This window comes from Gambusia affinis, linkage group LG10, assembly GCF_019740435.1.
Source record: "Gambusia affinis linkage group LG10, SWU_Gaff_1.0, whole genome shotgun sequence".
NCBI lineage: Eukaryota > Metazoa > Chordata > Actinopteri > Cyprinodontiformes > Poeciliidae > Gambusia > Gambusia affinis.
In genome coordinates this window covers 5,816,191-5,833,449 of record NC_057877.1, presented here as the reverse complement: position 1 = coordinate 5,833,449, position 17,259 = coordinate 5,816,191, and the positions used below count along the sequence as shown (strand labels likewise).

Here is a 17,259-nt window from a genome sequence, read left to right as displayed (position 1 = left end):
TAAAATGCTTATAGCGTATAATGATAGTAGAATTAAAAACTGAGCTCCGTTCAGTATTTAAATGTTAGATTGGTTTCTCTCTGCTGATGTTGCTGTATCACAAACCACCAGAAGGGGGCAGTGTAGTTAAAGACATATTTTAGGTTTTTTACTAACCTTACTTGAACTCTTTCTGATGTAGAGTTTTACAAACGTGTTATTACCTCTTCAGCTTTTTCACTTTAAAAATATGAACTAAATGATTTAACACTTTAATCAGTTAAATAATTTGACAACCACAAACATTTGTTTTGTATTATACATGTAATTTTATGTGATAGACCATCATAAAGTAGTGCACAATTGGGAAGTGGAAGTAAAATTATACATTTTTTATATTTTCTTCCCCAAATAAAACTCTGAAAAGTGTGGCGTACATTTGTACACAACCCCATTGAATGCCTCTAAATGTAATTCAGTGAAATCAGCTGGTCTAGTTTCTCATGCAAATATCTTAGTACACTTGAAATAAGACAAAACTAACGTACAAATAACTTTACAGTAAGACACAGAAGCCTGTTTAGAGTCAATAATTTCTTAATATTGATAAAGTTTCACTGGCAGATTATTACTTTTAATATTTAGAAGTCAAAAAATCTGCCAGTGGAACTTGTATTTTTTATCAATATTAAGTCAATAAGTCCTTAAAACAAGCTGTTATATTTTGCTAAAAAGTTACTTGTAAGATAGTTTTTATCTTATTTCAAGTACTAAAATATTTGTATCAGGAATTAAACAAAAAAAATATTTTGTAAGATTTGCTGTTTTTGCTGTCTATTTAGGGCACTTTTTTGCAATAACAGATACTACGTTAGAGAGAAATCTTTAATTTAAATTCAGACATCACACATAAGACGACATGTTTGAATAAAGAACAGGTATAAAAATGAAAGAGTGCTTTATGTGCCGGGTTTGGCAGAAATAAAAGTACATACTTTGCTGAGAGCATCCGAGAACAAAAGTAAAAACATAAAGATCAGCTCTGTAGTAATATTACAATTTTGCACAATTTTCAAACATTACTTTTTCCAACTTGGTTTTAAACAAAGCAGCTAAATATTATTTTGCCATTACATCTGTTTACACGGAAGACTTATATCACAAGATTAATTAATTAATTTTTTTTACATTTGTGTGTTTCGGTCATCTTCTGAGAATGAAGTGTTGTAAATGCCTTCATTTCTAGCTGTTCTCTTCATCTGCGCCTCTTCATCGTCGTCCTCCTCTTCTGCCACCTTGTTCTCCTTGCTGCAGTGGAGACCAAACAGGATCAGGCTCAAGTTATCAGACATCATCGCAGCGATTGGCACCAATCCATCCACAATCAGCAACATACCGTTTCCTTTGGACCACCGTGGACACGAGCAGAAAGACGATGCCGGCACCAACTATGCCTGTCACCACCCCAAACACAATGAGCCACGGAGGGGTCGCAGGTTTAACGGGGGCTACCAGGGTGGGCAGGACGCCAATGAACTCCAGAGTCGCGTCATTGAGCAGGAGGATGTTGTTGATGCGGTCCCTGGACTTTCTATTGGACAAAGAACAGAAGGAGTTCCAATGGATACTTTTCCGCACAAAGTGATGACATTATGGATAGTTGTAGCAAACTGAAAAGGTCATAGGTCTCCTTTTGATGTAGATAAACGCCCAAGGCAAAAACTCTGCTCTACTGAACAGAGCAGAAATGCTGTCCAAACAATCTTCAGGTTCTTAAAATATCTGCGCTCTCTTCTAAGTAAGATGTTCATTTATGTGGATTTCTGAAATATTCTTGGAAGACAGAGGACACCGTTGGCCAGTGGATGGAGTCACAATGTCACAATGGCTTCTGTGGTGGGGATAAGGTTTGAGGACTTTAGAAAAGACAAACTACAATGGTTAAGACAAACTTTTCACTCCAGAAGAGCAGTCTAGCTTACGGTCAAGAAACAGTGGACCAGATCTTTGCTGTCAATGAATTGCTGAGGGGATCCTGGTTTGGTTGTTCAAGCCAGGTCTTTTTTGTGGATCTTGAGAAGACGTACAAAGATGTTCCTCCAGGTATTTTGAGATGGATTACTGTATGTGGTACTTAGGTTGCTTTTAAGGACTGCCCTATCCTTAGACCCAGGGCTAGAGATGTTCCTGTATCCTCAGTAAAAAGTCGAGCTTGTTCCCTGTGCAGGTTGGTCCCTGGCTGAGATGCTGATTCTCAGCAGTCGTGTTTGTGGTGTTTATGGACAGGAGCTCAAGTTGTCATTGTTGAGAAAAGAGTGTCTGGTTTGGGAACCTCAGGATTCTGTCATTAGCTTTTTGTGGACTGTATGGTTCTAAGGGCATCCAGGGCATCTTTCCCATTGCACTGAAACATTAGGCAAGGGTGAACTAACCAGACCAAAGACAGTTACTGGAAAGGTAAACTACTGCCTCAGGTGTCAGTGTTTCCCTTAGTGATTGTAGCATGGAACGAGACTGGGGCCTCGTCTGTTATTATGCCTGTGACACTTCCATCTTTTCTGGTGAAAAAACACCCAAAAGATCCAGGACAAGTAAAACCTGATCTCCCAGTCTGTCTGCGCTACGACCCCAACCTATGGTCAGGAGGTGTGTATCACAGCTGATAGAACAAGATCCTGGATGGAAGCGGCTGGGGTTAGCATCTTCACAAGAGTCTAGAGGTAGGGTTGCTTGCTTCTCAGCTTACGTCTAAGGATCTCTTGCTTAACGGTTGGGGTTGTATATTAAAGTAGTACCATTGTTCCTCTGCCTCGATCACGTTTCTGACCACATCCAATCAGAGGAAACCTTGGGGCAGACCCAGAACATCCTGGAAGGCTCTGTCATGGATGGACGGACTTGCTTTAAAACAAACCAACTACATCTCTAAATCACGTGGTTTTGTGATTACCTGACAGCCAACTCCACGCTTTCTTTGCCTACAAGACGTGAGGGGTCGCCAGGTGACGTGACCACAAACCAAAAGGACACTCTGGGAGTCTCATCACACACGAGGACGTCTGACACGCTGGACACAAGACAACACACACGACGTCACCTTCACAAACCATGACTCACATATCTAAAAAGGTTTTTTAAAAATGCCTAAAAACAAGCATGTGGTTGTTTCCTTACTTAAATTCTAGGTCCAAGTGATGGCTCATGGCAAAAGCAATGGCTGCTTGGAAGAGGAACCGCTGATTTCTATTCCACTCATACTGTAACATAAACCAGATAAAAAAAGAGAAAGAGCTGTTTTTCCATTACAGGCACAAAGGTTTGTGGATGACAGCATGGACCTTGTCCTTACACCTGATGACCACATGCATTTTATGAGCATTTTGGAGAAGACTCGTGCATTTCTGTGTTGTAAAACTTGGACAAAAACGTAAAATAGTGTTTAAACAAGTTCTGTTTTGGAAAGGTGTAAAGAAAATGTTCCTAATTCAAGAAACGATGTACATATTTGATTAGTCTTTTTTAAAAACAGTAAACTTCATTTTGAATTTGATACCAGCTAAACAAACAGGTAAAACTGTTGCTCTCTCAAAATAAAAAAAACTCAAAACATTTGGCACCTCGGTGGAAGACAAGTTGCCTTCACAACAGACCTCAGTTTCTCTCTACTTCCTCTGACATGGTTTTATTTTTATTTTTTCATTTTCTTCTTGCTTGAGCGCCTTCATTGGCCATAACACGTTCAAGTTGCTGCGTTCGTGTCGTGTTTATGACTTCATATTGCTCGGCCTTAATGGTCGATGCACACATGTGCAAATTACCCAGGCCATATGCCGACGTTTATTTATTTTTTCAAATCATTTTACAAAGTGAGAGACCTAAAATGAAAAGGCAGAAGTCATTAGAAACGTCCCTCTAACTCGCGGGCAGCCTCCACCGAGGGATGTTTCTCTCTTGCGCAGCCCGGTCCTTGCTCTAATATTTGTTTTTGAACTGCGTGCAGATAACAGGACAGACGGCGTCATTCCAGATGGATGCACCTGCTGCCTTGAGCGATAAGATTTTGATCTGCTGACCCCAGAGCCTTTTTTATTAGGTGAGCAATCTGAACATGAGCAACCCTTTTTCTTAATGCTTGGTTTAAACGGTAAATCACCACTAGAACTAAATCTTACGTTGTTGGTTTAATGTGTGCAAAATGTGAATGGAGGTCAGTCTTTGAGGCTGAGTTAGCACAAATAAGAAAATCTTTTTTTTTGCTTGTTTCCTGATTGGGGAAAACAAAGGAAGTGACCTGACAACGAGGATGACACACTTTTCAAATTGTTCCATAAGACTGAAACTTTTGCAGCATGCCAGGGTTTAAAAGTAGCTAAAAGCTGATTTAGATTCAGATTTAGATTGATGCACATTAAGCAACATGAATGCAACGTGGAAATATGCCAGATTTAGCCCGAGAGGCTCATTTTTATCTGCTCTTCCCTAGAAGGTTGAGGAAGGAGATTTTTTAAAAATTACAATTTATATGCATAACAACATACATGACATATGATTTATGACAGATTTCAATGTAGTGCTAAAAGTAGTGTAATTTACAGAAACATTTATAATAAAATAAAAACCAGCCTCAATATATGAAGTCAATTTAAAAATGATTAAAAACATGCTGTGATTCTAGCATAGTAACAATAGACCCTAAATGAATCATCTTAAAACATTATATATAGGAGATGCAAATAAAGCACTGAAAATATAGGGCCAAGAGCAGAACTCTGTGGAACTCCACACTCAAGGCTACACAAATATAATTTAAAGATTTTTTTTTTTTCTCTGTTGTCTTGCTTCCTTGTTGGTTATTCAGATAAAAATCTATTTAGACTTTGAGCAACGGAACAAAATGGTGAGGTTAAATTAAAAGAAGAAACTATTCACAGGGTAAACATGAAACTGAGACGTAGTTTGAGGTATGATTGAAAGACTCGGTCACAGTGAGAGTAATGCCGTTGTGATTGAGCTTGTTTTGACAAATCTATAAAATGTCTCTTGAGGCTGATGGTGGAAAACCAATGAAGACACTCCCCAGGAGACTTTGAGCCACACGACTCATAAAAATGATTGATTTGCAGAGGTTCTGACATGCATAATTTTTTCTGATCTGACTTCCTAAGGGACATTTTGTCGCTCAGACAGAAGAGATCCATCCAAACCTGAGGTTAGAGCTCATGAAGTGTGGCATCTTAAGATGCTTTTCAGTACCTAAATACCATATCTTACTATAAATGGTAGAAAACATACTGAATACCGTATTCAAATGAATTAAAGCAACATTGTATGCAAAAAAAAGCAAACAGTGTGAAGAGATGCTGTTACTTTTTCAGCTTCAGGAACTAAAAATCTTGCAAACCGGTGGTCTGAATAACATTAAAAAGTGTTAGCACAGTGCAAAAAGAAAAGTTGTTTGATTAAAGATGTTAATTTATCTCAAAATGCAGCTTGAAGGATGGCTGGGCTTCATCAAATGGGCCCCGATATCTGTTTGGATTGAATTCAGAGAGGATTAATGACTGAAAGATGTCAAACTGCAACAGGTTTTTGGATCTAAGTGAAAATAAGGACTAGACGACCTGAACGAGTTGTGAGAAAGGTGTCTGTAGATGAGCTATATGGGCACCTTCTGCTGATCAAATGACACAAACGGCTCAAGATGACATTTATTTTTAATTTCAGGATCAAAGAAATTAAAAACTGAAGTTCATGAAGTCACTTTGGGGGAGAAACATATTTACACACATTTTTATGTGGAGGAAGATTTTTCTAAGAAGACGCACTAAAACAAAAATATATACATACAGCTTTATCTCCCAGAGCGGTTTTGATGCTGAGTCGAACTTTGAAGCCCTCGGCAGCATCTGAAGCAAAAAAAAAAAAAAACAAGAAGAAGAAAATATATTTTGAACGGATGTTTTGACATTTCTGTTCCAGATTTGAGATGAACTTCTCAACTTCAGAATAACTTTTAGATGAATTCACAATATTTTACTAACTTCTGCCGCTGTCAACTAATGAGGGTTTTGCTATCACTGTAGATAAGTAATGTAACTGTTTATTACCAGGCAAGAATCTGAGTTATGTCCCTAATCTGACTGCGCTCCACTAACGGGAGATTAAAAGCTGAATTTCACTCTGACCGGAGAAGAAATAAGGCAATAGAGTCTTAGAAAGGGGTTCATTTCACAGAGTATGATAGTGTAGTGTCAAATTCAAACAGATATTATTTAATTATTTAGCATGAGAATTGAGCTAATCACTTACTTGGTTTGCAAAGCTGTGCAGCCAAAACAGATGGCAGGCAGAGGAAAAAGACAATCCTTCCCAGCATTTTTCCCAAAGCAGGTGAAACCTCCCAAGCGTTGTGCGTTTTCTAGGCGTTCAGCAGGAACGTTCCTGGATAAAGCTGATGTTTAATGGTTAAACCAGGACAAACCTGCACTCATTTGTCCACCTGCCAGGAAATGGCAGCTACTGCTCTGTCCCGCGTGTGGCTGAAGAGGGCTCCCTAGAGAATCTGGAGAGAGACCGACCCACTCAGAGGAAAAACGTCTACTTCAGTTTACATTGCACAGAAGCATGTGTGTGTGCGTGTGTGTGTGTGTGTGTGGGTGTGCATGCGTGCGTGTAATCCAGAGTTACAAACCTTGTCACAAAACGTTGCAGTACTCAGCTCGTTTTCTGGAAATCACGTCCCGTCTCTATTGAAGCATTCAACCAAATTTTCTTACTAGCTCTTAAAAAAAACACAAAAGCTGTGTTTCTAACGAAGTTAAACGTTAGTTTGCACACAGCTCGATATCTTGAGTCAGACTCTGCTTTATTTTTTCTTTTTTTTTTCTTTCTCTCTCACGCCAGAGACAAGTTGTACTGTTCTGGTTCTCCTCTCCTTTGTATTTCTCTGTTTCAAAGCTTAGACCTCACTATTTCTCCATGTTCAAAACAAGTGAAAAAAAAAATGCTGGACAGCAGAAAAATCTCAGTGACTCATTGAAACCTCTTAGAGCAAGAGTTGGGTAAATGTAGGGTTAATTATCCATCTCACCCTGATGGCTTTTTGGTTAATTTTTCAACTACTTTGTCATGATTTCTGCTTTTCGGCCATTAAAAACAGACTACGCTGACATGGCGGCCCAGTTTCTGCCTCACAGGTTGAGTTCCAGCGACAGCAGACTGTACCCTGAGTGTAAAATTCAAACCAGAGTTAACCACCAAACTGTGACCCTACAATAAATGACCTTTGCTCCTATGAAATGTTTTACGGGAAAACAGGAAACACTCAGGGATGAAGAAGCAGTGCGAACGGTTTTTTTTACGGTACTCTTATCATTTTGAGTTTCGCGTTTCGTCACGTCCCAGGTACAAACCTTGCCAGGGATTTCACGTGATAGGCCGACACAAAGTGGGGTTTCGGGTTTTGACTGATCTATGCCATAATTTGCCTTTTAATCGAAGATATTTTAATTGTATTTCTGGCTGTAGGTTTAGTGCTGTCGTCGCGTTACGTCCAAACTTTTTACCACAGAGGCCAGAATTATCAGGTTGGAAGTAATCACAAAAACTACAGTTTTATTTTATTAATTACAAATCCATTTTTGTCTGGTAATTGATATAAAAAGCATACAATAATGTAATCAAAGGGACAAAGCAGGAGGATTTCTGGTGAAAAGTGATCTGCAAATCGACAACATAAAAATGACTTATTTAAGATAAAGGACAAATATATAAATAAAAGTCCCAATTCTTTTTTTTTTTTTATCTTCATCTGCATCTATTGTGTGTATTCCCAGCAACAGAAACAGGATACAGGTCGTTCTTCCGTCAAAACGTTCTGCTTTATTTAGCCCGGCGTAACAAACGGGCGAGGTCAGTTCGGCTCTTGACCAGAGGTCAATGGACGTTTCCGTTCTCTTTCACATTCAGGTTCAAATGACAGCAGAAAATGTGGTTAATCAAAGAAATGTCTTGGCTTTTCCATTTGAAGCAGATTTTAATTTTTGTTCATCCTTGCGCCACTAAAATGTCATCCAAAACTAGATTTTTTAGGGAAGCTGCCTGGAAAAGTGAGCTATATTTTTTCCCATTTTTGTCAATTTGATTTTCTTCTGGGTTTGTCCTGTCGAGCTTCCGTATCCCCGGTGAAGAAGGGTCCCCACAGCATGATGCTCCCACCGCCAGGCTCCATATGGTGGGGATGGATTTATACTGGGGTTAAATTACAGAGAAGGAGACTCTATTTACCACTTACATTTCTGCAGACGGCTGGGTAAACTAAGTATTATTTTGGGGTACCTCAGTTTTCAGATTTTTATTCTTGAAAAAACATTTGAAAATCATGTATTCTTCTGTTTATGTGCTTCTTGACTTTGCTTTGTAAAATCCTCAAAAATACAATCATTTCTGTGGTAATCGTGCGACAAACTGGAAAATTTTGGATTCCAGCTTGTCCAGCTATTCTGCTCAGCCTGTGGAAAATGTAAGTTTCATCTGCATCATTTGTGACTCTGTTGATGTCATTGCCTTCAGGAATGAATTTTTAATTATGCTAAGTGTCATATTAACTTAAAAAATGGAAACCATTGTGTATAATTCATCTCTGGTCTTGTTGACCATTTCATGAGCTCAGTAATCCAAACAAACCATGAGCTTTTTTTGTGCTTCCTTGTTTCCACAGCATTTGTTCAGTACACCAGGCGGAGGGCCTTAATGTACCCAGAGACAAATATATTGGTACAGAAAGTAATTATTGTTTTATATGACAGATTTTTAAACTGTCACATTAATATTTATTTATTGGTGGAAAGTCTAAATTTCAACGGCTATACATTCATGTTCACAGTAAGAAAAAAAAGCATTTTTGTCTCTGTTTTCTAAATTAAACTAAAGACCAGTCAGTGTACTGTTACACTGCAACACACAATCACCCATCCACGCGCAAACACACACATTCACACACCGACCTTCGTTTGGTGTCGTGTGGTGGGAAAGCTGGACTCCAGCCAGCTGCCTTCATAATCACACGTGACTCATCTTCTATCCTAGCTCTCAGTGTTTGAATACATTTACTTAAACACAGACAATCTTTTAGAAAATAACGGTTTTGTTGGTTAGCAAACTATAAATTATTGTAGTTTGACAAGTTTTCAAGTTTCCTGTTAAAATCTATACTGCAGGTTCTGTTTCTCTTTAAGTTATGATTACAATGACATAGTGGACTGCATGACAATAATCTGGCTAAAAGAATCAATTTGAATCTGTTACATATCACATTATCTTTAATTGTAAGAATTATGACTTTTTTCCTTTTTGTTTTACATAAAGCAGCTGGCCACGTCACTGCCTCCGTCTCTCTGGAGAATCAAGCTCGTGTCATAGAAAGGTATATATATTTGTTTGTTTATTTAGCTGTGGTGCCTTTCTATGATTTTTTTTCTGGGGGTTGCCACTCTAAGAGAGACATGAGAAAATAATTAATTTTTAATGTAACAAAAATACACAAAAACAAAACTATATCTATGACTTTGTGCAGAGGAAAGGCAAATAAACAGGCCAATATAATGATGAATAAAAATTAGCTCAAACTAAGCCATAAAGATTTTTTTTCCGGAAAAAGGGGCTCAGGGGAACAACATGAAGAAATTATGTTATTTCTATCGCCCTTCATATTGTCTTTGCACATCAGAGTGAAAATACACGTCGAACACTGCACTATTATGAATTAATGCACTTTAAAATGTGTACCATGGCAGCAGAACAAAAATAAATAAATAAAAAATACTTATGTTGTCGGAGGAAAAAAATAAAAACGGGCTTTTATTTCCTGTGCTCTGTCGCCCCCTTCAGGCACAGAGCGGCATTGCTACAAACGGCCACAATAGGCGGTGGGAGTGGACAAACCAGAGCCGAGCCAGCAGCTTGGCGGTGCGTCTTCACGGGGAATCTCTCTTGGTTGGTGCTGATACCATCCGTTGTTCGCCAAACGGGAGCCGCTTACTTGGAGGAAGGATGTATTGATCCGTTCGCCCGTAGAGTGAGCGCTTCCCCCAGCGGATCCCTCCATGCGTCACCCCCGGGAATGGATCAGGAATCCGCTGCGGCGTCTGGGGCCAGTTTTATCTCCCTGACCGAACATGAGCAGAGGTATTACTCAGGTCTCCACGCTCTGTGCCAGGCTGACGCTCCGGGAAAGCTGTCGTCCAGCACAGTGGCGGAGCTGTTCAAGGCGTCTCAGCTGCCTCCAGAATCCCTGCATAAAGTGAGTGATCACATGTGGCGAGGTGAGAGCGGCTGCGGCTGCATTTGGTGAGAGGAGCCTGGAGCTCTGTCTGTTACATGATGACGAGCTATGCGCTCAGTATCAGTGTAGGTTTTATAGGTGATGAAAAGAATCGAGGAGCCCAGTCTGTTATAATAGCCAGGCATCTGGATGAATGTCTTCACTATCAGCTGCTCCTCTCAATTCGCAGTCAGATGTTCAGGCCTTACGTTTTTGCTTTAATTTGTGATGTAGGCGATTCTGCGTAGGGTTGGGCATTTATCGAGTCTTTTGTCATAAATTTCTTATCACGATAAGAATTTTATTTCCTCGTTGTCGATAAATTCCAATTAACTCTAGTTTTTTAAAAAAAACAAACAACTAAACCCAAACGGTCCATATTGTCTGGGATTGATAGTTTCACTATTTCCCCATTGTTTGTTCAACGAAAGCATCAATAAATACCAATAAATCTGATAATACAGTTATGGGGTGCAGTAATACAGATCATACTTCTTCACGTGACTGGTGTCCTAAAAAAACAATTTACTTGACAAGTGGGAAGGATTTTCAAGAGCATTGTTTGTGTTTGTGGGGCTGTAATTGCTGTGACACTCAGCCGCAGTCATACAATTACCTAAAAAACAAGTAATAAACAGTACATATCGTCAGTTTTAGCTTTATCGTTATCACAACATTACCACAAAATATCGTGATGAAACTATAAGTCGGTATTGTCTATCTCTAATTGTGCATGAGTGAAGGTCTGGACTGAGCCGCTACTGGTATCTGCTATAGGAATCAGGGCCTCTGTCCCTTTAAGCGGTTCCTCCACTACTGCCTGCAATTTCTCACAGCTCTGTATGAGAAGCTTGCTTCTGTCGAACGAACCATGTCAGAGAACATTGACCATGGAAATCTATTGCAGTCATATTGTTACTGGGAGCTGCACAGACTGATGCTCACAGCCTTATGTTATATAAAATGTAACATTTATGATTTTGATATTTGTATTGAGGCCCAAAGCTTTTTGTCACATTACAAGCGCACACTTCGTTGTATTTCATCGTCATCACACGTGGCAGACCAGCGCAATTGATGACCATAAAAGTGAAGTGAAAGAAAAACGATTACATGACTTTAGAAATTTGTCACACATAAAATATCTGAAAAGTGCGTCGTGATTTTCAAAGTCACATTTACAACTGCTAGTTAATTTGCGTGTCTTGACGTCATTCACCGTTTTTCTTTAAACACAGCTGTTGTCCACAAACATCAGACGGAGACAGATCCTTTTACATGGAATAGCAAAATCACGTCTTGTTTGTCGTTTACCCAACTTCTTTTTTGATGTTGTATAAAACAAGTTTTAAAGCCCGATCCCTTGGTTAAAACACATCATCAGATCCTTTTGCTGAGCCATCACAGAAACAAAAATAAATAAATAAATAAATTTCCCCAGCCCCGATGAAAACAACACAGCGTGTCGCTGCCGTTTCAGGCCCACACTCTGTCCCAAAACGTCCGACACTCCCATTGTGTGTCTGTGTGGGTGTCAGGAAGCTTGGCACAGAGTCGCTTCCTTCCTGTCCGGCCTGGAAAGCCGCCACCTCTAGGGTGTGCAGGGGGGGGGTGATTGACACAGAGCCCTCTGAGCTGCCGCTCGGCCCTGCTGCAGGATGCCTGCAGGATCACTCTTACTTCCTCCTGGCTGTAAACGCCCAGTTAGATCTCAGGTTATAGTTTTACATGAATATTTAGTACTCTGTTAGGACATAAACAAAGAACCCTTTCCGACAGGTCCTGTGCGAATATTTCACGACTGCCCCGCGCCGGCCCAGATTACTGAGGATGGATCGTTTCTGTCTGACTCGTGTTCACAGCTGATAAGTAGAAAGGCATGACACTTCCTCCCGCCGCGGGGAAACGAGCCGACATGCAGACGGACTTTGGGTCACGCTGCTGCTGGCTGAAATAATTTCATTATTTCCACCTCCAACCAGACAAAAGATCCCCAAAGCATTTTATCAGGGCAACATGATAACATTTATAACGGCCAGTGTGTGTGTGTGTGTGTGTGTGCGCGCTCCAAGGCATGTTCAGGTAAAATATCGTTGTTCAGAGATCAACAGCTGCCAAACTGGTCGGACTGAACAAGGTGTGAGTTTAGTTCTGGTGGTTTGATCCTTTTGCTGTGTTTGACTTAAATATGCATCAGTAAGTCTTCATGCAGTCATTCAGCTCCAGCAGTTTTCAAAATACAACTTGGACCTCTGCTAGTAAGTGTAAGATAAGTGTAAGGGGGACCCTTCTATTTTATCTACAGTACTTATTTTGGAGGGTTGGGGGAAAATGCATGAAAAGCAATTAGCTTTTTTTTTTAAAAAAAAGCGGCAGCATGATGTGAAATCAACTCCTTTGAGCTTTGCGTCATGTTGTAATGTTATTCCCTAATCAAAAACCCATCTGGAGTGTTGCCTTGATTCGTTCATGCATGTTTGAGAAATCCCTTAGTCTCCATGGCAACAATTCAGCTGTGCAAAACTCCTGGGTGGGCCTAGCTCCGCCTTCGAGGACGTAGCTCCTCTTCCGAGCTGCAGTTTCCAAGCTTCAGAGCTTCCACCTCACAGAGCAGCTGCCCGCCGTGACTCCCCAATTCAGCTCCTTCAGACTAGCCAGCAGCAATTAGCAAACACCTGGTGGAACTGCGCATCTGCTGAGCTCATTACAGGAGCTACTGCTCAGTGAAACGCTGGTAAAACGATTAAAGGGTTAATAGATGAGCAATGTGGTGATGACTTCCCAAAGGCTGAGTTTCAGAAAAAGCAGGGGCTTCGTAAAGAGACAGAGGCCCAATTTCAAGGTATTAAATCACAAAGTTACATTTCTTTTACTTGGTACTTGACATATAGTGAATATTTATACGTAGTTACTTGTTTGTGCTATGAAATGATACCAAGTGGCTGGAAAACACATAATTCTGCTTCCTTAAAGGTTCAGAGTAATTGTGCCATGCATTTAATCCCAGGATTATTTTTCATTAAACCAAGATGCTTCTTTCTAATAGGACATCTCTTCAAACAGCATATCAAAATTTAGTTGTACTCATCTCATTAAAAAGATCGGAAAACTCTTTATTGGCATTAGAACAATGGCATTGCCATCATCCTAATCTTTAGCTCAATTCTCAAATTCTGCACCAATATTGAGAAGAGACATGTTGGTGAAATTAAAAGACTCAACGATTCCTGCTGAAGTTCAGGAGGTTTGTTTTAATTTCTGCAACATATGCTGTTTTATGCCTTCTTTGTGGTTGCCAATCGAAAAGCTTAGTCGGAAAAACAATTAAGGGCTTTAGCTGAATGAAGGAGTTTAAAAGGCTTCCCTCTGAGTTTTTGGAGGAGGAAAAGGACAATGCTGTTTGTCTCTGGCAGTTTGCAGCCTTTCCTCGAAGGCTCACGAGTCAAAATGTTCTTTTCATTCAAAAATCTAATGTTTTCCTTGCATTTGAATTCATGGGTGAGAATTGCAAGTTATTGTTTTTTTAATGCCAGTATTTGGTTATGCCTAGAATAAGAATCTAGAGCTGCTTTCTAAACATGTATCTTTTATCAAAAACTCTGTGAGGCGTGAAATGTGAGGACATGGATATTTAAAGGAAGTTTTAACTAATTTGTTCCTTCTACTTCCTACCTGAAATTTAATCCCAGCCTACTTCCATTTCATTCTCTTGTTCTTAAACCTTCTAAGAACGAGACAAAAAATAATTGTCAGCAAGTTTGTTTTTTTTAAGAGCTCCAATTGTTAGCTGGGTTTTAGCTCAATTGAGCTAACAATTGCTCACTTGAGCAGTTGTTAGCTCAGTTGTTAGCTCAAGGCAATCTTCTGTTGGTAGATTTTATTCATTGGGAGCCATTTTACTGCAGTAGACTATGGTAAATTATTTTTCAATTGGTTGGCTGTCGTAACAGGAGCAGGTGCCATCCGAGCAGCTAGCTTGCGCAAATTCTCATCGGAACAGACAGAGCTAACACAAGATATTAGCATTTAAGCCAATATTTTATTAAGTAAAGTAAGATGGCGGCACTTAACTTAATGGTTTGATGTGTTGTATTACATTGTGTGATGTTTTTATATTAATGTACCAGCTGAAAAGTGCTGCAAATAACTAAAGCTGCCTTGCCTTGGATAATAGAAGATGCTAATGCTAGCTTGGAATATAAGGTGTAATCTTTTTATCTTTGTTTTAAAACAACAGAAAATCGCCACTACTATATATTGTAGTTCGGAATCAGCCAAAATTAGCACTAGCTGTTCAGTAAAACAGAGTGATGGAAATGTATGAACCAAAGTGCTGGGGAGCATTTAGTTGGGAAGAAGAAGTGAACTAAAACGTTGGCGTTGTGCCATCTGCCACGAATATGTTTAACCTCCTCAGGACACATCAGGGACTTGTCAGTCTGGTTTGTCAGGGCCTCGGCCGTCGCTCCTCAAATAATCTCCTCATCAGTCCTTCTCACACACACGCCCACACACACACAGAAACGGCGCAGACTTGACCTCCACTGTGTGTTCCGCTTCTGACTTTTTTTGCATGTCCTGTTCTCCTAAGAGCTCTTGTATGAATACAATGCAGGCCAAGCAGAATTAATCCCTCATAAGGCAGTCATGTATTCATCCAGACTTTTAACCTCATTAGGCATTGTTCATCTTTGCATAAAAATAAGGTTTTTACAAAAGAAAGCAATAATTCTGTAAAATTTTGCTAAAGTGAGTCTTCTTTTTTTTTTTTTAAGTTACTCTTTTCTAATGATGAATTTAAGTGTTGTGTAGCGAGGGAGCTACAGTTAATCTGTTGTTGCCACAAGAAAATGGAGGCCCTGGAATATGCCTTTCTGTTTGTTTTGGTGACAAAAGTTGGTTTTAGTTTCCAGACTGACGGGGCTTATTTCAAACATTTGTTGGGAAGTCTTCAACAAACACAAAAACGCACATTATTGTCCGTCAGTTGTGTCACAATAGCGTCCTGGAACAAGGAGGGAATAAATAGAAGTTCATGGTTTCTTTAGGTTGCTGTGGGCGGCTATGGATTACACTTTTATGAGAACGCGCACTCCCCATTGTGACAGAGGAGATTCTGCCTAGAAACAAAAAAAAAAAAATTGAATCCAGAAATCAAGACACATCTCAAATCTGTAGATGTGTTTTTGTTTATGCAGTGCTGTATAGATGTATTCCATCGGTTTTTTGCTTCTTCTTTTTTTTGGTCACACTTTAATGATTTAGATCATTAATGGAAGGTCAGAGTTCATAGTGCAACTGGGAAAACGACATCCTTGGGAGAGTTCCAAAGGGAAAAGAACACAGCTGACCGAAACGAACATAAAGGCTCATCTCACATTTTCATAATAATAAAAAAAAAAACATACTGATGAACTCCGAGACTTCTGGGAAAATATTCTATGATGTGTTACATTTACTGCAGATGGCAGAAACAGCTATTTTTTTTAATCATTTAATTACCGTACTTCTTCTCATTGAGTTTGAATTGCTTTTTTTCACCTCCCTTTTAAAAACCATACGTTGTATTTTACTCAGGGCATTCTTTTCTGAAATGAACATTTATTTAATGAGCTGAAGTACTTCCAGGAAAACTCTGAAAAGACATTTAATCATCAGTTTTTCAGTCTTTCTTGACCTTGAAATAAACCCTAATCTTCTTTGCTGCCCTCAAAGCGGCCATTGTCCCTCTAATCACGAGAGTGCAGCACGAACCGATCCCTCTGCGCTGCTTATCCCTCACACACCTTTTGCTCTGCCTTTATTCTGCTTCCACAGCATGTAGCTTTTAACTACCCCTTCATTTAATGCCAACCTAAAACAACCACACATCCCTAGCCACACATACCGCATACGTCCGAACATACATTCGGTATATCGTAGGTTTTACGGTATAGCCAAACATACTGTAAAAACATACTTTTCACGGTATGTTTGTCCAAGTATTTATGCTAAAAACTCCATTTTGCTTTTCATTTGAATTGTCTTTATATATATATTATTTCTGTCTTTCCCAGGTGACTGAGGTGTGTGGCGCGAAGCACCTGGGTTACTTCGGTACAGCCCAGTTCTACATCGCCCTGAAGCTGCTGGCGGCCGCCCAGTCCGGTCTGCCCATCCGCCTGGAGAGCGTAGCCGGCAGTGAGTGTTGTTGTCGCTCTGAGAGAGAAGGCGTCTTACGGGAGCAAAAGGGGATCAGGAGATTATCTTAACGTGGCGGGATTTCGGTCTAATCTGGATGAAAGGGGGGAGTTGCTTGGCGAGCGCTAAGTGGGTTTGCCCTAGTTTGAAAATAGCGAGCAATCAGTCGCACCCCGAGCGCAGAGGGAGCGTGTTTTCCCGGCAGCGTCACAGAGATTTCTGGATTATAAGGGGAAGTGAACACACACACACACACACACATGCCCACACACGCACACATGCAAACACACTTTGGCCCGCAGCAGACCTGTTGGCTAAGATGCTCTCCCTAATTATTCCCCTCATTAAATGACTGCAGGTTGGAAAATATTTGAGAATGAGCTGTATGTCCTTGAAATGTCATAATGTCAACACGTAGTCTAACAGGATTGAAATCCTTGAATATGTTTCAAGGTTTGGAAAATGAAAGTGCTTGAAATTTAAGCTGCACACTTTGGCAATGAAGTTGTTATAAATTCTTAATCCTTAGGGAAAATAAACTCATTATTTAAACTGTTTATTGATTTGAGCAGGAAATCAATAGATGACACAATTTGTTCAAAATAGTGAATATTTATTATTCCTAATAGCTCAGTGACTTATTGATCTGTGTAATTGGAATAAATGTTGTTTTGTATTTTATAGGTTAAACAACATTATTTAAATTGGGGCATTATCGTGAATATTTTGTTCTTGGTGTGAGACGGTTCAAAACTTTTTTTATATTTTAGTTCATCTTG

The 17,259-nt window shown here is 39.7% G+C and overlaps 2 protein-coding genes across 2 annotated transcripts in view; one reads left to right on the top strand and one right to left on the bottom strand.

Moving 5' to 3' along the window:
• Positions 1 to 850: 850 nt before the first annotated feature.
• cltrn (collectrin, amino acid transport regulator) lies at positions 851 to 7,005 on the bottom strand. The gene is made up of 7 exons (XM_044129326.1): positions 6,671 to 7,005; positions 6,289 to 6,541; positions 5,827 to 5,885; positions 3,154 to 3,236; positions 2,930 to 3,046; positions 1,376 to 1,570; positions 851 to 1,287 (listed from the first exon to the last, which is right to left on the bottom strand). The coding sequence occupies exons 2-7, from the start codon at positions 6,353 to 6,355 to the stop codon at positions 1,164 to 1,166; spliced, it is 645 nt and encodes a 214-aa protein (XP_043985261.1). The 5' UTR covers positions 6,356 to 6,541; positions 6,671 to 7,005; the 3' UTR covers positions 851 to 1,163.
• Positions 7,006 to 8,704: 1,699 nt separating this feature from the next.
• Positions 8,705 to 17,259, top strand: part of reps2 (RALBP1 associated Eps domain containing 2) — a 31,541-nt gene continuing 22,986 nt past the window's right edge. The window contains exons 1-4 of the mRNA XM_044129325.1: positions 8,705 to 8,754; positions 9,346 to 9,403; positions 9,868 to 10,279; positions 16,357 to 16,480. Of these exons, the coding sequence (XP_043985260.1) occupies positions 10,100 to 10,279; positions 16,357 to 16,480 (304 nt within the window). The 5' untranslated portion in view covers positions 8,705 to 8,754; positions 9,346 to 9,403; positions 9,868 to 10,099. The remainder of the gene's footprint in view (positions 8,755 to 9,345; positions 9,404 to 9,867; positions 10,280 to 16,356; positions 16,481 to 17,259) is intronic.